The 23962-nt window shown below is 41.5% G+C and overlaps 1 protein-coding gene across 1 annotated transcript in view; it reads left to right on the top strand.

The window, feature by feature from the left end:
- Positions 1-23962, top strand: part of PEBP4 (phosphatidylethanolamine binding protein 4) — a 281906-nt gene that overhangs the window by 7252 nt on the left and 250692 nt on the right. Inside the window, exon 3 of the mRNA XM_063139396.1 lies at positions 3270-3402. Within this exon, the coding sequence (XP_062995466.1) occupies positions 3270-3402 (133 nt within the window). The remainder of the gene's footprint in view (positions 1-3269; positions 3403-23962) is intronic.

The raw sequence follows: 23962 nt of genomic DNA, 5'->3' as shown, positions 1-23962 counted from the left end.
AGAGTCACACTGGCAGCATATCTTCATAGTGAAAGCCACAGCTCTTTTGGATATCATAACAGTGCTTAATTTTCATACCGTTATCTGGAGGAATATAGCTCACGCATATTGTAGTTGCACATAACAAAATGTGCATATTTTGCACACACTGAGTGCCAGAGCATCTTTGGAAGACACACTGTTGCATGTATTCCTGGGTATAAGAAAGTTTGTACATTCTTAACTCTCCTTTTGAAATCACTTGGTTATTTTTTTTTAATAGCTAAAACCCCAACAAATCACAGGTTGGACATTCCCAATGAAAATGAGAGGCAATTCAGAATTCATAGTTCTCTCCACATTTTCATCTATTAAAAGTGTCCAACTGTTTTGAAAATTACTTCTACGAAATGACAGTCCTTTTCATAAGGCTTTTCTAGTGCTGAGATTTGGAAGACGTATTTGGAAGACGGTATCATAAAATGCCAGTAAAAGAATGCCTATACATTTGAGTGGATTCCACAGTACATGAACTGTGTCTTTTATTTACTGTATTGCTCTTCACATTCTGAAACAAGGGAGGAATTCATTCTGAATTTGTCCAGTGCAAATAAACAACCTAACTTGTATTTTTTTTTACTGTGTAATCAAGATAAATTTATGATGGACAGTGTCGTCAGATCTATGGTTACTGCTGAAAAGTTGAAGGAAATGTTTGCTGAGGCTAATTTGGTGAACTGTGAAGTTGTAATTTGATATAAGTCATGGGCAAGTGTCTGCTTGCCTGGCCCCAAAATCAGTTGGGATGCTTGAGAGGTTTAGTTGTACATTCAAGTAGGAAATTGCTCATTGCCTTCTTCATACCCCTACTCTCCCTGCCTCTTCTCCCCCTTCCCCAAGCGGGGGAAATCCATACCTCTGGAAAGGGTGGAAATGTAGTAGGTGGCAGAGAGCAAGAGAGCAGGACAGGCAGCTCCATATAGTCCAGGAGAAGCAGTGTGGAGCTGTCAGTTGAAACTAGGGATCCTGGTGCTGGCCCTCAATCCAGAGCTGCAAATGTTTGACAGCATTGGGTGGTGTTTCCTGGGTTGCACGGAACTGTGAGTTGCAACAGACAAGGCTCATGATCTCTGGATGCATGTATTCGTGGAGCTAGATGGGGTATGAGCCCTAATTTGAGTCCAGGGAAGCTTGAAGAGGGATGTGTCCACCTCAAATTGGAGCTTCTCTAATTCAAACAGGGTTACACATGTTTTTAAGTGCCTCCACTTTGAATAATCACCCCAGGTCTATTTTATACACAATTCATTGGTTATAGTTCGGTCTTCTAAATACATTTCTGTGAATTGTAGAGCTGCTTGCAATACTGCTGATAATTTATACAGTAAATAGTATTTATTGTTTCAGTTGTTATGGACATTGCAACATGCATATTATAAATAAAACATCATTTTATTTATAATACACATGCTGTAATTGACCGTCACAGCTGAAACAATAAATACTATTTACGCCTTCAGGCACTGAATTTTCCATCATTGTTGCACTATGCTACTTTGCAAAGAATCTTGCAGTTATTTCCCCATTATCATCAGGACTGAGCAGCCCCTTTTACAAGGGTCATGTAATCTTTGGGCAACCCTAAGCCATGCCATCTCATTCTATTTAACTTTGGCCTTACATAAAGAATGGCGTCAAATGTTGAGTCTAGTACAGCAAAATCCCATCTAGGGGTAAAATCCAACAAAAGTACTACTTGAAATGAATGTGACTTAAGTTACTCATAACCAACTCAAGTGTTTCTGTGGGTCTTCTCTAAGTAGGACTCACAATGGATTTTACCCTAGGTTTGAATCAAAGGGTACTCCCTGGTATTTATTAAATAGCACATTAAAGGGGAAGAGGGAGGCAGAGAGCTTTCAGTGATGTGGAACAGATCACAAAGGGATGGATTAATTAATCTGGAAAGATAACAGCTATTTATCTAGTTTAATATTGGGTGTTAAGATGCTTCTGTAGGCATAAACTAAAGAATGAAAAGAACCTATTAGCCACACATTAATTACCTTAATCGTGGGGACAAATATATGCTTAAAACACGCTAACAGCTATTTTGCATTAAGCAAGGTTGCATTTTCAATATCAAAGTGTAAAGTAATTATTGTTATATGTGTTAGTGGTTGTGACAACAGAAGAAAAGAGTGTCAGCTTTATTCTTTATTAATTTATCTGATATAAGCTTTCCTTTGGGGCAAATTAAATATAATTCAAATGAATACTCTTCATAGAATACTGCTGCTCAGCTCACAGTTTGTAGCCTCTAGTATTCGGCATGGATCTTACTCCAGTATTGTGGAGTAGGCAGATGCGGTTCAGTGTAACCAAATGTAAGGTGATGCATGTTGGAGCAATAAAAATCCAACTTCAAGTATAACCTAATGGGATCTGAGCTGGGGGTGACTGGACAAGAAATTGATCTTGTGGTTGTGATGGACAGCTCGGTGAAAATGTCAACCCAGTGTGCGGCCACTGTAAAGAAGGCAAACTCCATGTTAGGCATTATAAGAAAAGGAATTGAGAGAATAAAACTGCTAGTATCATACTGCCTTTATACAAATCTCTGGTGCGACCACACTTGGAATACTGTGTACAGTTCTGATCACCACACCTAAAAAAGGATATTATAGAGCTGGAAGAAGTGCAGAAAAGGGCACCTAAAACGATTAAGGGGCTGAAGCATCACCTCTATAAGGGAAGGTTGCAACAACTAGGATTGTTTAGCTGGGAAAAAAGGAGGCTAAGGGGAGACATGATAGAGTTGTACAAAATTATGCATGGTATGGAGAATTATTTTTCTCCCTCTCTCAAAATACAAGAACCTGGGGTCATCCCATGAAGCTGATTGGTGGGAGATTCAGGATAAATAAAGGAAGTACTTCTTTACACAGTGCATAATTAAATTATTGAACTCGCACAAGATGTAGTGATGGCCACCAATTTGGATGGCTTTAAAAGGAGGTTGTATAAATTCCTGGAGGAGAAGGCTATCGATGGCTACTAGTCCTGATGATTATGTGCTATCTCCAGCATTTGAGGCAGTAAGCCTGTGTGCACCAGTTGCTGGGGAACATGGGTGGGAAGGTGCTGTTGCAGCATGTCCTGCTTTGTTGGTCCCTGGTCGACAGCTGGTTGGCCACACTGTGTGAACAGAGTGCTGGACTAGATGGATCCTTAGCTTGATCCAGCATGGGACTTCTTATGTTCATATGTTCTTATTGTATTCCTTACAGAGGGCATCTAGAAATTTTGTACCCAGAACTGGGAGATGTTGGCTGTACATATATTCCAAAGTGCAACTTATACCGTAAACGGATCAGCAAGGAATGGAATAGCCCAAAAGTCAGATACCAGCAGGCATATGGGGTAAGAAGAACCAAATTATGTCATTATGTCCAGACGTTTTTGATGGGCACAGATGCTTTGAACATACATCATGATAATGAGTCACAGATTGTCCTAGCTCACAAGGTTTTCCCTCTCTTAATGGTGTCTAATATATCAACACAAATGCAGGTTTTGAAATTTTGTGCAGTAGTTTACATTATTTGTTTTTGCTTTAATTTAAAAAAGGCCTACAGCCCAATGCCTGTTTTATGAACTTTTCTTCCTTGTACCAGCACAAGGTTGTCATTGAAGTATAGTGAACAGTATGTCCAAGTAGGATTCTTGTGAGGGTACTACATGTGCAATCCACAGCTCTTTGAAGGAAGAATGGGATAAAAAAGTAATAATACATAGTTTAGATCCTGTGCTTAGCTGGGAATACCACATCAGCACAGTACAAAGTTAAAAGACTGTTCATTTGGTGAGCCCATCATTGGTGTAGTAAGGGCGTGCTTCCTTTACTCCAGTGTAATAAACATCCAGCTCTCCTAGCAACTGCGTAGTGAAAGCACTGGTCTGCTTGCCGCAATTCCTGCATTGCTGATTCCCATCTTTTAAATGTTTTATAAAAGTTACTTCCATCTTTTTTTTCTTTTTTCTTTTTTGAGAAAGACTCAGGGGATAGGGAGGAAGAAGTCATGTTGAGAGAAATGCTTGCTCACAATAAACAAACACAGATCCATCAAAACGTTTGAAAATGTGGCTTTAGATTATTGAAGACACGATTTGAAATAGGATGAAAGTGGCATGTGATTTGGAAATATTCTATATTGTAAATATTACCACTAAATAGAAATTTGATTCCTAATTTCTCAGCCTTTTCTCTCTTGTTTGCTAGAGTCTATTCTAGAATAGAGCCTATTCAGGGAGAACCTCATAGATCACAGCATCATCTAGTGGCTCCAAAGTGTATTGCACATCAATGCCTATTTTCAAGATACGTCTTCATTAACCTGGGGGAAAGAATTTAATTTTCACATTTCCTACAGGGCAAGGGAAATAATCCACCTGGAAGTTCTTTTGTATAGGTTCCATTGCTCTCATCTATTTCAGTGGGACTTGCAGTAAATAAGAGCTTCCAGGTAGATTGTGCCCAAGAACTGTATTGACACTACTGTTGTTCAGTTGGTGGACTATGAGCAATTGAGGACTTGCAAAAATTTAAAAGGGGGGAATCCCATGTAGAGGCTGACTAGAAATGGGACAATGTTGAGCCCAGTCAGCACCTTTCTATTTACACCCCCTCCCATGGAATTCCATGTCTCTTTGTGGGAACATCTAAGGTTCTCCGAAATCCATGAAAAATAGGAGAGGGGGTGGAAGAGTGCCTGTATTACTACAGCTGTGCATTGCTTCTTCTTTCCCTGATTTCAAAGTCACATGGCAGAGTTGGTGCCAATTTTTCCATGCCCACACAGCAAACGACTTCTGGCTGAAGTTCCTTCAGTCTTGTGAATTGCTGGGAAAGTGAATGTCTTATGAGCTCTTGCTGCCAAGTTCAGCAAGGAGGAGTAGAGATAAAGTGGGAGGAGCAGAGAGTGAGGATGATAAAAAAAAGAAAGTAAACATGCACAGTAAAGAAAGATAATAAGGTGGCAAAGTATGAAGTGGATTTGGAGAAAGAGAATCATGTTGTGGTTTTAGAGATGGGGAATGCAAAGAGTAAAAGTAGAGTGGACACTGTGCATAGAGAGGTAACATAAATGGGGCTTCCGAGAAACCTGTGTTTATGGAAACAGAAAAAGAGGGGGTGACTGAGAGATGAAAGTGCAGACCTATGGTGGTCTGCTGCAGAGAGGGAGGGGGAGAGCAAAATACTGTGAAACAAAGAGAAAAGGAGGATTACAAGGTAGGGTGACTCAGAGAAACCTGCCATGGAGCAGACTGAGGAGGAGAATGTGCATCTTGGGGTACAGAGAGAAAAACACTCTGAATTAAAAATGTTTTCAATTTGTAGCAGTTTGGCGTTCTTCAATGGTATTAGTAAAAATATAAAACCACAGAATGATTGAGTTATGCACCATGTTTTATGGGTCATAGTTGATTTCTCAGTGGGACTACGGCGTTGTAGTTCAGTTAAGCAGCAAATAAGCTTGGAAACTATCCAGGAAAGGTGAATCAGCATTGGCTTGGATCATACTAGACCCCCATGCTGTACAGAGCATGTCTATGCTGTGTAAGTTGATTCTGTAGCTGTTCAACTTAAAAGTCTTTTGAAATATGCTTTCTTGTTACTAAATGGCAAAAGAGGTTGTTCTGGGATATAGGCAGATCAGGGGTGCTTCCAAGCGTTTTTGCAGATGCAAGGCATTTCTGTTTTGTTTTTGTTTTACAATCCAGAACTATAATGGACTTTCAAGCCTGCAAAAGGTAATAGAGCAAGAACTTTTGGGGAGCAGGACAGTATGTAGCAATAGCTGCCTTTTTGACCCTCCCTTCCACCAGCAATTTCCTCCTCCCACTTTTTTATTCCTTAGGTGAACCTATTCATGTATGTGCATATCTTGAAAATATATCAGTATATATCAGAAATATGCAATAGCAAAAGACCAGCAGTTTTCTCTCCTCATAGAAAAATGGAGCTGCATGCCTTATTCCTTTTACAGATGTATTTCACCTTTCAGAGTGCTTGCCAATTTGGATTCGTTTTTCATTTTACACACGTTACACATAGGAAGAAGATTCCCTGCATGATTTTGGTTTGAGTTAAACTCACTATTGTGCACTGGGTCTTTCCACTGAAACTCAGGCAAACTATTTCTCTCCCTGTTTGTCTGGGACTCCAGGAAGAAAGAGAGGCTTTGAAATGAGGTTGTTCAGCAGCTTTGAACAAGAGGTGGAATGATTGAGGAGCTACCCATGTTAGGTGAGAATTCATGAAACAGATTTCAGTGCTGTTGTTTTTAAAGAAAGAGCAGAATTTCGAAGAGCAGAATTTTGACTGGAGAAGTGGTTGGGGAGGGAATGTTTAACCCTTTCCCTGCTTACTCTTTCTCTTTTCTAAATTGATTCCCTTTCCCCATATGGCTTTTTTCCTCCATGGGTTTTGAAACATATCTTGGATAGGAAATGTGTATTTAAAATCCTGCCAGGAGAAGGGGTGTTATTTGAAGTTTAGAAATTGTGGCTAAGGAAAGTGTTAAGCACCCCTCACCACTTCTCTGTTATAATTTTTCCTCTGCTGAAGCTTCTTTTCTTTTTCTTTTTTTAATAGGGTAGCAGTACTCTGGTTATTGCATTTGTGTGTAAAATGTAGTTAGCCCACATGTATCATTCTATAACATGCCCCCTTGGAATATTTAAATCTGTTAGGAAGTACAGGAAAAGGTAATTTTTCCTCTAATTGCTGTCACTATTCATAGGATAAATTAATGAATGACAACTGTGTGTTTTTGTGAATTCGCTCAAAATTATTCCCGAAGTCTGTATTTTGTGCAGGATCTGAGTTGTAGTGTAAGTTTCCTCATACTACAAAGTACACGTGATTAAAAATCTGTTCACTGCATTTATTTTGAAGCTAGAAGACAGAGCTCTTGTGGCCAAGAGTACCCATTGTGAGCGTCTCTACATTAAGGGAAATCACATTGTTTTACCCAGGGCTTCCTAGTTCTTTAGCGTGATTGATATGGGATGGATAATACAGGAGGAGAGAAGCGACAAAGTGAAAGATCCTTCTATTTCGGGGCTCCTTTAAATGGCAGAAACATTTCAACCGAGGGAGTGCCTCCCTCCCTCTCTGGCTTATGTGCAAAAGGAGGCGTGTCTTATGTTCGTCTGTTACCTTGCAGTCCCCAGGAAAGCCAGTACTTACTTCTGAGTAGGTGTAAGATTGTGCTATAAATCTTTCAATCCTCGGCACACTTAATTAGGAGAAAGCCCCATTGAACACAATGGGACTTACTTCTGAGTAGGCACATGAGAAGTACTAGCACAAAACAACAGAAAGAAGAAAAAATAATTTAAAAGAATCACATTGGATTTAAATCTAGCACAACTCTAATCTAGCATAATGAAGGGTCTTGTTCTTGTGGTCTTATAGAACCCTCTACATCCCCCATGGCATACTTGCTTGAGAGTAAGCCCATTGGACTTAAAGTGCTTCTGTTGGGGTGGGGTGGGGTATCAGATCTGCTTCCCTTTGTTGTAGGGAGGCATTTTACCCTCTTCTCCCTCCTCTGATCAAAGTCCTTCCTCAGCAAATTAATAGTGCAATGCCAGCTTTACAACTCTGCCTATTTTGCATCACCAAGGGTTTATTCTAGCTTATCTCCATTTATTTTAAAAAATGAAACAAGGGGAGGGAACCACAGGAGACATCCCGGCTGTTGCTGATGTCATGAAAAGGACCCGTGAACTTCCGTGATTGGCCAGTCATGAGCGTGCCTTATTCTGCTCATAGGATGAAGCCCTGTGTAAGAAAAATAGGAGTCAAAAGCATCATCGGTTTTACCAGCAGGGGGAGGTCTTGTCTTTAAAAGAAAATGAGTGATTTCAGAGGCAGGTTTCAAATGTATCACTATTTCCTTTGTAGGAAATAGTGTTGGATAATATTTGGATAATGTTGGATAATATTTGTACTTTTTACCTCTCTACCTCGTGTCTATGTTCATTTTTTCCTCAAGGGTTTTATGACTGTGCAAGTGGTAGGAAGTTAGGTCAGCACTAATCTATAATCTACATCTGGCAGGCCTGCCTCTCCCAATTTTTGTTGCCAATTTCTGCTTGCTATTGACTTGGCTGGCTAGCATGCATAAGGAATATTACCAAAGTTGTATGCAGTGATGTCTACCTGACTACAGCTGGAAAGCAATTATATGTAATCTTGGTCCAGTCTGATAGAATACCATCTTGCTTTATCTCCTTTGTAACATCCCTTGTTTACATAAATTAGGTCCTCCATTCCTCACCCACTAGAAAATAAAAAGATTCTTCACACGTGGAGGAGATGCAGACCAAAAAAAAAGATCAGCGCTGATGTCTGCAGAGCCATTTGGTAGAATTTGGTGTGTGGAAAGAGCTTATACCAAATATACGGAAAACCCCCTAAGAACATGCACAGATGAGTCTTGGGTGTTTGAGCTAGGTTTATACAACTAAGAGATTGCAGTTGGGTGTATTAACAGCAAACAACTGATAATATCTCACTCACAATAGAACCATTCGAATATAGAACTGCCCGCCATCTAGCATGGAGGCTGAACTTAAGCAGCTCACTCAGAGTCCACTCCTGCTGAATGAGTCCTCAGGCATCACGGCAGGCAGGACCTCGAATCCCCTTATGCCACTCACAACCACTGTTTTGGAGCACAAAACACAAAGGGGAGCCTACACAACACTCAAACCAATGCTGCAAACATCACAGAGCAGCACACAGACACAAAGAGCACAGGGGATGGAGGAGGAGTTTTAGCTAGGTGGAACAACATGTGTTTTACATGCTGGAAGTTGCTGGTTCCAAGCCAGGGAACAACCCTGTAGTAGGAAAAGCAGACTTGAGCCAATCAAGAGGAGTACTGCATGGACCTATAATTTGGTCCTCTATGGGCCAACCCTCTCCGTGGCAACCCATTCAATGACCTCCTCTTTCTATGTTCCCTTCTCTCCCATCAACCCTCCTTGCTACTCCACCTCAACCCAACTTTCTGCCTTATACACCCTGGGATAAAGACTTGTGCATCCTGATAATCCTGCCTCTTCATAGGCCAGGACACCTGAGTAAGCAGATGGAGGAGGGGCCACTGCCTTTGAGTCCATCAAGCTGCCAACTCTCCCCCATCCTGAGACCAGTTAAAGCCAGATCCTACTAGGGTAGAGAAAAGGGATCCCTATCTACCACACCCTAGCAGCAAAGAAATAACAACACATATGGTAATTTTAAAGCCAATAATAATAATAATAATAATAATAATAATAATAATAATAATAATAAAAAATTTATTTATTTATTTAAGGATTTTTATGCCGCCATTCAGCCAAAAAAGGCTCTCACGGCGGCTTACAAAAGTATTTCTTGACAGTCCCTGCCCACAGGCTTACAATCTAAAAGACATGACACAAAAGGAAAGGGGATTGGGAGGGAGGAGGAGGAGGAGGCAGGGGAAAAGGAAAGCAAATTCAGGCACTACAATCTTAGTTGCAAAGTTCAGCAGTTACAGTTAACAGCAGGAGGGAGGGGGCTCTCAGCTGGAGCTGGACCCAGGCATGGTGGAGAGGTGCCTGGCTGCTGCTTCCTCCCTCACTGGTGGCCTCTCCAGAGACAGTTGGTAGCAGGAGGGAGGGGGCTCTCAGCTGGAGCTGGACCCAGGCACGGTGGAGAGGTGCCTGGCTGCTGCTTCCTCCCTCACTGGTGGCCTCTCCAGAGACAGTTGACAGCAGGAGGGAGGGGGCTCTCAGCTGGAGCTGGACCCAGGCACGGCGGAGAGGTGCCTGGCTGCTGCTTCCTCCCTCACTGGTGGCCTCTGCAGAGACAGTTGGTAGCAGGAGGGAGGGGCAGCTGGAGCAGGACCCAGGCACGGTGGAGAGGTGCCTGGCTGCTGCTTCCTCCCTCACTGGTGGCCTCTCCAGAGACAGTTGACAGCAGGAGGGAGGGGGCTCTGAGCTGGAGCTGGACCCAGGCACGGCGGAGAGGTGCCTGGCTGCTGCTTCCTCCCTCACTGGTGGCCTCTCCAGAGACAGTTGACAGCAGGAGGGAGGGGGCTCTCTGGATTGAGGCGGGGAACAACACCAAACATAATATAATACATAAAATTAGTTAAAAGAGCCTATAAAACCAATACAATATTAAAATAACAATCACAACCTCTTAAAATTCTTAGGTTTAAAATTCATCTGGGTAAACCTGCCGGAAGAGACTAGTCTTTACAGCTGTCTTAAACTCAGAGAGAGCTTTAAGATGACGAATCTCCTCTGGCAGGCCATTCCACAGTCTGGGGGCGGCAGAAGAAAAGGTCGTCTGGGTAACAGTTGCCAGCCTAGTTGTGGCTGACTGGAGTAAACCCTTCCCAGAGGACCTGAGTGTGGGGGGCAGATTGTATGGGAGAAGGCGATCCCTATGGAAGAACATCCAGGATGGAGGAGATCTTGAAAGGGAGCAACACATGTGTGAGGCTGCCTATCAGTCACTGCAGCAAGGCTCTTGTGTGTGGGATTGTAGCTTGCCAAAAAGTGGGGTAGCAGGTGCAGCAATGTCCCTTCTGGCACAAAGTACTTGCTAAGAACACCTTGCTAAGAACACCAAGTACTTGCTAAGAACACAAGACAGTTGCACAACTGTCTGTCATGGGGTATACAAACGAAGAGGACCACACCCCTTCTATATTGCTGCCTGGAGCAAGCTTCAAAACAACACCATGTAGGAACAGCCAGGAGCATCTGATCACCTGCTGGTCATGGGTGGGTCTCCCTCACAGAGCTTCATCACATGAAGCTGAACTCCCACAGCCTTACTGGGGCTTTCTGCGTCCAGTTTCTTTACAGGATTATGATGGGCCTCTTTACACAGCGGACATGTGATTTGATTTGAATTGAATTGAAAACTTCCTTTCTTGGCAATGTTCTGTTTTATGACACAGCACCATCTAGTGGCTGAATTATAGTGCAACACCATCATTTCACACTGCTGATATCTCACAGTAACCTTTCTTATTGCTTTATCTCCAATCCTTTTAAAGTGGAGTAAAGCTCAAAAAGCATGGGAGATGCTCTGGAGGCAAAGGTCCTACAAACATCTGTGAGTGACCAATCATGAGCATACAATAAAAGCTTTGTGTAGAAATGCTCTTGGTGGAGAGGAACCCCTCCCCCCAAATTTATGAAACAAAAATTTGATTTTCTGAAAATATTTGCCAGGCATAGATAAGGAAATCCCACATATAAAATAAACAATCTAAGGTATAGTATTAATCTTAAGTGTATTTACCTTACCCCACAAACTCAGCTTTAAAGATGTCCAACTATGTAAATCTCAAGAAGTCTCAAACAGTTTATTCACAGGATTCACACATAGGAAAGGGGGTGTGGGTGGGGAAGAGACATAGGCAACATGACAGCAATCACAGCAGTTATCCTTTGCAAAATCCCTTGCTTATCTCTTTGGGGTGCTCTGTCCTGGTACTGCTAGTTGTTGGAGTAAAGTTTGGTATTGAATGCTCATGCCTGGAGTCCCAAGGCAAAGTACCTGTAGAAGTTATAGGCAGAGAAATGTTTGCAGTGTGCTCAAGTTCCCATGTATGTTGTGCAGCCAGTCAGTTTTGTACAAATCGCTCCCTTTGTGCACTAAGTGCCCCTTTCTCATTGTTTCCCACCACCAAAGTTCTACCCTCTGAGCAATACATGTATGCAACATCAAGTCAGAGACACAGAGCTTTTCTACACAAGGCATTTATTGTGCGCTCATTATTCCCTACTCACAGTTGTTTATGGGTTCTTTAGACAACATTGTGACCCTCTAGTTTTGCTTCTAATTTTAAACAGCACTTTTGGCAAGTTTTTTTTAGAACACGTAAAGTGCAGTTATAAAAGTGAAAGAAAATGCTTTTTCCACTTGTGTAATTGCGCTGCTCCACTATGCCACAGTATACAAGAGCCACCTAGAGGTTATTTAGCAGAAAAGGAGGAAAGGAAACACTCTTCATGTAGTGCACAGATCCCAATTCTGCGATGAAATCAAAAGTAGATACAGTGGATTAACGGACTGAAGAGCTGACATAGCTTTGTGCCCTGTCACCTGTATTATCATTCCTCTTTTATAATATGGGGGTGACAGTGGTATGATTAAGTGCTGAGTTACCCTATATTCTATGCTGGACAGGGAGGTTGTCAACATGGTAAGGGCTATTTCTCCCTCTCTTGATATCCATGGTAGGGAAATTTCCTGGGCCAGATCTTGGATGGTGTAATATTGCACCAGGGCTATGGATTGAAGAGGTATATGTATATCATTTAAGTGTGTGCTTCCCATGTCCCACACCCAACTTTGCCCCATTTCTCTTGTTCCACCAGCATATCGTCACCATCAAAGTGTCTCTACAGAGGGATTGCTCCACCAGCATATCTGCTGTTTTTATCTGTCATGGAGGCAGCATATCTAGGCATTCCATCTGTGTGGTAGGACTTCTGCCATATTATGAGCATAGGATTACACCATAATGACACATTTATTTATTGGCTTTGTATACTGCCCGACTAGCAAATGTGCTTGGTACAGTTTACAACCATAAAACTAAACACCAACGACAAATAATGAAACAAACAAAAAATAATACAAGACTATATCAAAATAATGCAGTATTTAACATTAAAACATTTTAAAATTTAAAAAACATTAAGGCACCAGCATCAGAGTAACAGAATTAAAGATCAAATGCCTGCTTCATAGAATCAGAATAGTAAAGTTGGAAGGGGCCTATAAGGCATCGAGTCCAACCCCCTGCTCAATGCAGGAATCTGCCTTAAAGCATTCCTGACAGATGGCCTCTTGAATGCCTCTTGTGTGGGAGAGCCCATGACCTCCCTAGGTCATTGGTTCCATTTTCATACTGCTCTTACTGTCAGGAAGTTTTTTCTGATTCCAGCTGAGATCTGGCTTCCTGCAACTTGAATTCATTAGTCCTTGTCCTGTACTCTGGATGATCAAGAAGAGATCCTGGCTCTCCTCTGTGTGACAACCTTTCAAGTACTTGAAGAGTGCTATCATGTCCCCTTCAATCACTGTATTCTGCTCATGGGAGTCATCCCAACAAGTTTCAGTTATACCTATCAAGTTGTATTTGCCTTCATGTATTAAGAGTTCAAGTTCGTTCTGTTTGTTTCTCATACTCTGGGCTTGAAGATAGACTTGAAGAGCAAGGTATATAGACTTGAAGAGCAATGTCTTATACTGGTGTCTAAATGTACGTAATGAAGACGCCAGGTAGATCTCCCTGGAAAGAGCATTCCACACATATCTAACTGAACAGAGGTTATTTCCTTCCCCTTGTTAAATGCTTTCAATAGATACCCTCAAACTTCAGTGTAAGATGTTTCATGAAATGTATACCTACTTTATAACTACAAGTCATAGCATGTTCATAGCCCTTCAAAGAGTTTGGGGCACTTGGCATACATTATGTGACTTATAAAGTTGCACTGCACACAGTATCTTCAGATCAAAATGTCTGTGGCTGAACTATCTGTGAACATACAGAAGTACTATCGGGGACAGAAGACTGCAAGTAGGAAGCAGGTTGGCTTGATTATTCTTGCACAAGTGCAAAACGTTTACTGTATTGGGAAAGGACCTCTAGATGGCACCATCATCTTTAAAGTTCCATTAGCGAAAGAGATGAAATTTCCCCCAGGATGTTAAAGTTAACTCTGTCGTGGGATGTTTCCCACTTGCAAGTGGGCACAATCTTTCTGGCTTCTGCTGCCTTCTCTAAAAGGCTTAAGAATTAAGAGTCAGTTAGTTGCTGCATGTCACTTCCCTTCTGCAGTCCCGAGATTCCAATTCAAATTCATCAAGCCTAAATGTTACTTAGCTTAGGTGATCTCTGACAAGGCAATGACCCAGAGGATGCAGGCCTTCATATCTGGGTGAGTCTGATCTTCATATTTTATTGATCTTAAATTCACCATGTTTGCAAATCTCAGTCCTGGCTTCCCATTGGTTGCTGTGCTATTTATTTTCTGTTATAGCCAAGGAAGGAAGGAAAGAAAGAAAACATATTATTATTATTTATTTATTTATATAGCACCATCAATGTACATGGTGCTGTACAGAGTAAAACAGTAAATAGCAAGGCCCTGCAAGAGAATTGGAGGTCACAGTCCTACACTGTGGGATTTACACCATATACTATACCCTATCAATCCACAGTAGCATCCTCATTGATGGCACAAGTTTATACCAGTCCCTCCTCCCTAGTGTGGGGTTGCACTCTGGATTCAAACTAGGGACCTCCAGCATTTAAAACATAAAATTTCCTACCCAGCCAGGGCTCCTCCTGCAGTTCGTGTGCCCCTGAAGTCAATGACTGGGAATTGATGGTGGGGGCAAAAGCACCATGATAGGTACCATGATAGGTCTAACTGCTGCCTGCTTTTGTATGGGAGTGGTTAAGGAAATGCTACATGGTGTTTAAAGTGTGGGTTTTGCTCCTACGAATACCCACACTTATGTCACGGACATGACTGTTTTTTGTTTGTTTGCTGGGGAGGGCAGACGTAAAAGCTGAGTGGGGATATGCTTTCCCTCTCCCCTGTTGGGGCTCAAACATGCATCTCCTGCTTCCCAACCCCTGTGCCCTATGAAGTAGCATCAGAAGAACTAAATCCCTGCTTACAGAAACAGCTGGGAATTGACTGTAGTAGGGTTCTTGCTAGCTGAGCTACTGGGGCTGAGGGAGTGATGGGATTTTATGATGATGCCAGGTGTGTGCTAGGGTGTGTCCCTGTTATTGCAACTTCATTCACTCCCTATGTGTTGGTAGCACATGGGTGACTCTCAGGGTAACCCTATGGAAAGGAGGACAGGGCTCCTATATCTTTAACAGTTGAACTGAAAAGGGAATTTCAGCAGGTGTCATTTGTATGCATGCAGCACCTGCTGAAATCACCTTTTCTAGACAACTGTTAAAGATACAGGAGCCCTGTCCTCCTTTCCATAGGGTCACCCTATTATTGGTGGGTGTTGGCAGGGTTTTCAGGTATGATGTCATTGTGTCAGCCATTTTTCTGCATTTCCCCCAATTTTTCACTTGTATCTTTTCCCCATTCTTGCCAGGCTGAGTGTACATTGGTCCCTACACCACCTAGGCAGAGGAATATCTCCAGTCCTGGCACAGGGTTAGTATATGATTGCTCTGTGGAGAAATGTTATTTGGTTTGCAAAGACAATAATTAGATTTCACCCTAGGTACTCTAAATATGGTGTAAGAATATGTTTTACTGGTCAGTTAATGACTGTCCTCATCATTGTTTATGCTGCTTAAAATTAACTGTCCTAAAAAGGAACTATGCGGAAATCATTCTGGAAACTCGGATGAGGCTGCAGGAAGGTTGTTGATGATAAAGGTATGAATGAAAACAGAGTTTTAGAAGGTGATGTTGGAGTTTCACAGAAAGGCTCAGTTTGCTCCTGGATTTGTTGTGGTTATTTCATAATAACAAATATATTAGGCTCTTGAAGAACTATCACATGTGTTTTGGATCTCAGTGGGTGGTGAGGATCCCTTCCCCTGAAATAGCATTCTTTGAATCTTGTAGTCTTGTTTCCTTTGCAGTCCTTAGAACATAAAGCCAGTGAGGCTTCCAAATCTTCCTAAAAGGCAGAAGTTGTGCATGATGTAAAATATCTTATTGCTGGTCTATATTTTCACTCAAATGGCCCCATCTGACTCAACTTTATCTAGAGATTTCCAGTTTTTTAAAAAATTGTCAGTGACATCCAGTGAGCCAGCAGGGAGCGATGTGTGGATGGTTTACCTATGAATTCTTCTGTTTAAAGCCTGCCTATGGTTCACTTACTAGACTTCTCCCAAACCGCTTGGCAGATTTCCAAACAAGTCTCTTTTGAGTGAGGATGAATAGCACAAAATGTGCTAAGGTTTGCAGCATGTGGTAGTTGCTTTCCCCCTCTTTTTTTTTTTTTTTTAAATTGAGCAAAGGAAGAGATGCACGGAGATCTAAAGCAGGAAGCTGGCTCCGAGATTCTGTGTTTCCTGTGCTTTTGTTTTTAAATCATGACTATACATTTTAACCTTTGAATGCTTTGGGATACTTCTGAAATTGGAGGAGCCCTCATAATGCCTCCTGCATAAAAACAAAAAAAGACTGTCTGCAGGTGAGATTATGGCTGGAAGCTGAGCATAGTTCTCTCCAAGGTCTGCATGCATTCCAAGTTGAACTGTATTTTAAGCTTATAGTGCAGGATCCTCTCTCTCTCTCTCCCCCTCTCTCTCTGTGTATGTGTATGAATGGACATCTGTTATTGGAAATGCAGAAAAAACTGCCCAGAACTGAGGATACTGCCAGAGATGATAACGTTGGATTTAATTGGGAAGCCATTGTAACAATCTTTTAAGATTTTTAACAGGAAATGGGGGAAGGAGCTATGAGTTTTACTGAAGTTGTACATCTTTAACAACTCAGGTGTCAGAGTAATAGTAGTCAAAGGGAAGCACCTTCGCTCTGAAATAATGGGTTTCAGCCAGATGTAGCCAGAATGTAAGTGGAATGTTGAAGCCAGCTTATGTTTTTAGCTCAGTGTAACCTTTTTGAGAAAGTGACCCTTTGGGCTGAATTTCCTTGTGCATATTTTTTCTGGCAGCTCACAAATGAATTTGACATATAATCTTTCCACTGAAATATCAGAAGAAGTCATAACGACAGATATTGCCTAGGGTTTAACTAGGGTAACCATATGGAAAGGAGGACAGGGCTCCTTTATCTTTAACAGTTGTATAGAAAAGGGAATTTCATCAGGTGTCATTTGTATGTATGCAGCACCTGGTGAAATTCTCTCTTCATCACAACAGTTAAAGCTGGAGGAACCCTGCACTCTTTTGTATCTAGCAAAGCTAGATTTACCAGTCAGTGTTACTCCAGGCGGCGTTGACGGTACTGGGCTGATGGACCAATGGTTTGACTCAGTATAACGCAGCTCCCTATGCATCTAAAATAGGGAAGGGAGGTAAATCGCCCAGCTAAAGCCCCTACCACAGCCTTCCCTTGCCTGATGCCCTTCAAATGTGTTGGGATGCAATTCCCATTATTCCCTGGGAATTATGGGAATTGCAATGCAACATGTCGGGAAGGCTGTACAAATAGTTAAACTACTATGGAATTGTGTGTGTGTGTGTGCGTGTGTGTGTGAAAATAGGGTCACGGGAGAGCATTGTGAAATTATTCCATCACTAACCCCTGTTCCATACATCATAGGAGAGAGAGGCACCCCAGACTGTACCACTCAAATTCAGAGCTAGATTAGCATCTTCCTGTTCATCTCCCCATGAGCCTCAGCAGTCAGTCCTATGGGGCAACTGTACTATAGTGCTAAATTGCTGAGATATAGGGCTATCTGTTTATTAAATGTATATCCTGCCTTTCTGCCAAAAATGGAGCTCAAGATTGGTCCTCACATTTGGGTGTCACTACCATTGGATATGCTTCTCTCATATTCCACCATTCAAAATATGGCAGAATTTCCCCAGAGAACTCATAGACCTTTGGATACTCCTACTAGGCATGCAGATACATTCTCTCACACAGCAGCCTAAGGTTGCAATCCTATGCTTACTTAACTGGGACTAAGTCCCACTGAACTCAGAGCTTCATCCCACGTACCTGTTTCCTTCGAATTATCCCCTACAGTGTGTAGCTTTCATTGTTGTTGCTGTACCCCGGGCGGCAGCGCTTTGCATACCAGGAAGAGGGTTTAAGGGGGAAAATGTAAAATAATTATAAAAAATCAATGGATGACCCAATCCGATTCAAATTTGGTATGCTTAAAGCTCTCCTTAATATCTATTACTGTGCCAATTTTGATGTTTCTATCTTTAAAGCTTACGCAAATGTAAGCATTTGTTTATTTTTTCAAATCCTGCTCCTGCACCCCAGTGGCCGCTTGGAAGATACACTCAAAAACTAGTGGCTAAATACAGCGAGGCTTTTCCCTTTATAGCACAATTAAAGCAGGTTGCATGGAAGTACTTCACAGTCAAAGCAGATTATAAGGTGGAAAACTTCGGAGTCCTTTGCACGCAATTTGCAGTGATTGCACAGTATAACCCTGGTGTGATAAAGCTCTCAGTGGAACTTTCCTCTGAGTAGACATGCCAAGAATTGTGAAATTAATCTGAAAAGTTCTGAAGCTTGACAGATGTCAGATACCACCTTTCTAAAAGTTTAAAAGATCAATTTCTTATGTTCACTGAAACCGATGGTTGTTCTGACCTAGGCATTTGTATCTCCCAAGTCTCTGGAAACAAGTACACTTCCCACCTCAATATGCTCTTGGCCTCTACAGAGAGAGAGCTAATGTGATTAGTGTTGGGCTAGGACTGGGGATACCCAGGTTCAAATCCCTTCTCAGCCATGAAACTCACTAGGAGACTTGGGCCAGTCCCTCTCATCCTAAGCTACTCCACAGGGTTTTTATTGGGATAAAATGGGAGAGGGAGCATCGTGGATGTCAATTTGAGGTCTTTGGAGGAAGAAGGAGATAAATATAATAAATGTAAATACATCACACCAGTTCTCCCTTTCTTTTGTGATGGGAAGATGGTAAATAACTCCCTCCTGTCTTGTACATCTTACAGTGGTTGACATATTTTAACCCAAAGTCTTTAGGAATTGCAGAAGCACAGCAATATATAGTTGTGTGCACCAATGCTAGAAAACGACTTTATTTGAAAAAGGTTATATAGAAAATAATATAAGAATAGTTAGTCAGTACAGAAACATAAAGTAACAGATAGATTAAATAAAACAAAACAACATTTGTCACTTACAAATATTAGTAGTTAGAAAAAAAATGCAGTAACTTGGCAGCTTTTGGTTGTCCACGTTGAGCACAGTGATACTCAGTTTCATCACTACCCAGCTTGGCCCCCTGGAGGCATAGTCCTCAGGGGTCATGGAATGGTGTTATTGGTCCATTACCCCCACCCATCTTAAGATATATTTTGGGGAAAATGGTGTGTGCAGTGGGGAGCGTGCTTATGAGGGTGGCAGCTAGAATGTAGCTATCAAATGTATGTCCATCAATCTGTTCTCTTTTTCTGCTTTGGTGCCTTTTATGTAGACACTTGGTTCTGTAGCCCTGGTCTCAAAACGTTCTAAACAGAAATGTTAAAGTCACGCTGCTTCTGTTGTTTACCTGCAGATTCGAGCGGATAACTAGCAAACCATTGAATTCTTTCTGTAAGAATAAGACAGCTGCATGAGGCATTCCTTAGGTACAGATTACATTGTTTTTAATTGGAGCACCTACAACACCTGTTTTCCATTAGGTATAGTTGACCTAGTCTGATTTCTAGACAGAAAACAAAACCTAATTCATGGTTAAATTGGCTGTCAATATTTTCTTTAAATAATAAGAGTTAGTCCAAAGACAAATGATATCAACAATCCTGTCAAACGAACTTGAATGGTCTTTGGTTGCAGACTTTTAGAGCATAGATATAAGCAGTTGGGATTTTAAGCTCTAGGCCTCACTGTGTTTTCCAAGAGTAAAGAACATCAACTTGTCAGAAGGGTTCCCCTACTGCCAACTATGCTTCCTTCAATGATGGGCATACAGTTGCTCAGTAGGAAGTTCAAGTTAGGCTGAGAACATCTGGATAGATGGGAAACACTCCCTCCTTGTCTTGCAGACACCTCAATATTGCTTTGCTCAACCAAAAATAAATTGGAAAAGAAAATTGGACATTGCATCAATTTGGAGCAAGTTTATAAATTCTACAGCTAAGCAATCCCAATAGAAAATGATAGATCGCCAGCAAACGTGCAGTCCCTGTGGTGATGTATAGTCGCATTAGCCGAAATGCCATATTACATGATTCTGCTTTATTACCAGTGTTGGTGGCAGACAGAAAAACAGATTACACTTGAGATCAAATCGATAGGAACTTTATTTACTGGCCTTTTAAAAACATATTTCTGCACTTTATAAAAACATACGGTAGATGCTATTGATAGAGCTTGTCTGCTTGTTAAAAAGCAATTTACCCACAGCGATGTTTTTAAGCTGCAATTTACGGCATTACCTTTTACCTACTCTTCCACATTTCTCTTTTTATCATTGCATTTGACGACTTCCTCAGAGGATTCTGTAGACTCTATCCATATTCACTTAGGCCAAGAGCATATCCTCATTGGGTATGTTTGGTTTTACTTCTGCCTCACTCTTGTAATTAGAAGGATGATAGTTGTATGTATGTTAAGTGGCTTCATTTGGCATTGCCTCCAGTTGCTGCTCAGTGACCACTTGAAGTACCAAGTACAAAAGGAAAGGAAACCCCTGTGCTGGAACTGGAGCACTTGAGCAATTTCAAGTAGTGAGGATAAATTCACTGAGTGCATATGATTTGAGGAGTTAATGGTTTGCTTTTCAGTGTAGAAAAGAGACCAAGAAAATTTTCCTTCTCAGCTGCCTCAGCTGTCTTTTTCCTGGTGGATGTTACTTCCCATCTTGGAGCTCCGCTAAGAAAAAAACAGCTGGAAGGGAGGCAGGAGGAAAACAGGCAAGATAAGGGTTCAGCATTCTCTTATGCCAATCCTAATGTGGGTTAAATCCCAGCCCCACCACCTCTTTATGGGGATTTGGCTGCAATTCAATTCTGACACACAAATCTGCTTTGGACTTAAGTATCTCAGTAGAAGACAGTCAAGTACAGAATACTGGCATCAGGTTTAGCAACAGCACTACAATAGCACCATAAAATATAAGCATTAAACATTTTTTTTAAAAAAGTTCATTATTATTTATTACATTTCTATACTGCCCAATAGCTGAAGCTTCCTGGGCAGCTCACAATTAAAACCATAAATTCAAGACAATAAAATACAATAGACAATTTAAAAGTTTCAAACTACAGAATAAAATAATAACCAAATAGAACCTAGATACAGTGCAAAGAATTAAGATACAATGCCAGATTTAAAACAGAAACTGGAAAACTAAAATGTCTGGGAAACTAAAAAGGTCTTCATCTGATGCTGAAAAGAGCACAGCGTAGGTACCTGGTAAGCCTCTCTGGGAAGTTCATTCCACAACCGGGGTGCCAGAGCAGAAAAGGCCCTCTTCTTAGGAGCCAGCCACTGCTCTTCCTTTTGGGGTCAGGCTGGTGTATATGGGAGGAAACAATCCTTCAGGCTACTTGGTCCCAAGCTGTTTAAGACTTTGAATGTTAATACCAGCAGTTTGAATCTAGCCCATACATGGACCGACAGCCAATGCAGATGGAAAAGTACTGGCATAATATAATTACGCTGGCCATCAGCAATCTTGCTGCCCTATTTTGGACCAGCTGAACTTTCTGGATCATTTTCAAAGGCAGCCCCACATGTAACACATTGCAGTAATCCAGATGAGAGGTTATCAGAGCATGTATAACTGTAGCTAGGCTATTTCTGTCCAGATAAGGACACAATTGGTATATCAAACTAAACTGATAATAAGTGCTCTGTGCCACCAAGTTCAGCTGTGCCTCAAGTGACATTTCTGGGTCCAGGAACTCTCCCAAACTAGGAACCTGATCCTTTAGGGGAAGTGCAGCGTGCTCCAGTACAGGTTGGCCATCACTTAGATGGGCAGACGAACCACCCACTAACACTGAGTCTCACCTGGGTTTGATGAATCAGAGAGATTGAGCTGGGTGTCATCCACATATTCATGGGGCCATGCTCCTAGGATGCTATCGAAGGAGATGAGGACAATACTTAATTTCTAAAAATAGAGATACTTTAGTTTAAGCATATACTAGTACCTTGCCATCGGCCCTGCAAGAAAGCCCTGCTCTTTCATTCTAAGGGTGTAGCATCAGACTACTGTTGCTCAGTAACAAGAGGAACAGTAGTCAATACATGTTCAGAGGTACTTATTTGCACAAGGTTTAGGGAGGTTTTGCTTGCAATATTCCTGCTATTTGTACTCATTCAATTACTTCGACTCAGGCAATTCTAGTATGGTGTTCCTTCTTTGTTTCTCCTCTCTATTTATATCATACCATAGCCTGAATGATATGGAAGGATACTCTACTGGAGATGTTTGAATGCTCATAAATTATTTCACAAGTTTGGACAGAAGGATTTTTCAGATTTATTTAAATTCTGCTTCTGCTGCTGCTGTTGGATTCATTAATTATCTGAAATAAATCTTTGCAATCTTTCTGTTACCTATTTTTTAAATGGGTATGACTCTTGCCTCTCCTATGGAGGAAAACTGGATCACCTGTGATGTTTGTTTGGTTGTTAGTTGGTTGGTTTACTTACATAATTTTGTTAGCTCATCATGAAGAATTCTGGGGTTCTCAAACAGCGCATTGGGGATTGCCTTGGTGCAGGCAGAGCTGAGCTGCTGGTGCCTCTTATGATAAGAACCTCCTTTCATGAGCAATCTTGGCAGAAATGTCACTTCACATCCACATTATTACCTATATTCTGGCCAGACACTTAACTATCCCAGACAAACAGCATTCCACCCCTCCAGGCAGGATAGGAGGAAGGAGAGATGTGAAAGACCTATTAGGTCATGCACAGTCCATTTCTCCAATCCTTAAGTGTGCGTTTAGGAAAAAGATTTGTGCCTCTTAATGCTGCAGAACGTTGATGGGTTTTACTTTGATCCCTGTAAACAGTATACAGTAATCAAAGTTTAAACTGCTTTGGATGAAGTAATTGCTTAACAATCACATAAAAATAAAATGGTTCAACAAATGACAATTAGGACTTGTGATATACAGAACAGATGCATTCAGTGTACCATATTATAATGTGCTAATACAAGATTGACAGCACAATAATAGAAGAGAACAGCTACTCAGCCTATAATTCTAAACCAAATGTGAGGCTGTCCACAGAACTCAAATCCTAACAGGCTGTAAAATTAGAGGTAACATGGCACAAGGGTCAAAAAGACTCATTAGCAGGTTGGCTGTGAATTGGGGGAGGGGGGAGGAATTCCTGACCTTGAATTTGTCTAAGCTATCACTTTGCAACTTGTAAGTGAAAAAAAACCCACTGTGTGAGTATGTACATGAAAGCACTGAATGGAGGGAGGGGGAGTTACATCTCTCCTCACTCAGATGCAACTTAGCAACAGCCACTGTCTTTAACACCCCAGTGCTAGAACAGGAATTTGCTGATCTAATGTTGCAGTGCAAAAGCTCCCACAACTTGGTGTCAAGAAATCCAGGCAGATCAGTTAATATTACTGTAAAGGACAAGATAGATTAATGAGACAACAGAGTCAGGAACCAAATGAAATTAACACTGATATGCACATGAAACCCTAATTGGCATTCCCCATGGGTGTTGGAGAGTACCCAGCCTCTAAATACTATTGATAGGTGATGGGTGCCCCTGTAGCTCTGTCTTTAGCAATTAAAGAAAACTGGCTTGTGCCTGCCTCTATTCAGGCAAACCTGGAGAAGGGAACATTTGCAAAAGAGGCAGACTGCCAGTCTCTTTTGAACCTAGTATCCACAGTCACTTTGTAAAACAACCAAGTGTTTATTAGCTATTTGTATGAAGAGCAGATGCATCCAGGAACTCAGACAATGGGCTGCATAAATGCTTCTTCATAGGGAATCATTGCCACTCGTATAACATGGAAGATTGCAAAAACATTTCATAGAATCATAGAATAACAGAGTTGGAAGGGGCCTACAAGGCCATCTAGTCCAACCCCCTGCTCAATGTAGGAATCCACCCTAAAGCATCCCTGACAGATGGTTGTCCAGCTGCCTCTTGAATGCCTCTAGTGTGGGAGAGCCCACAACCTCCCTAGGTAACTGATTCCACCGTCGCACTGCTCTAACAGTCAGGAAGTTTTTCCTGA

The sequence above is a fragment of the Elgaria multicarinata genome, chromosome 12 (genome assembly GCF_023053635.1).
Source record: "Elgaria multicarinata webbii isolate HBS135686 ecotype San Diego chromosome 12, rElgMul1.1.pri, whole genome shotgun sequence".
Taxonomy (NCBI): Eukaryota; Metazoa; Chordata; class Lepidosauria; order Squamata; family Anguidae; genus Elgaria; species Elgaria multicarinata.
This window is presented reverse-complemented; position numbering and strand designations above follow the sequence as displayed.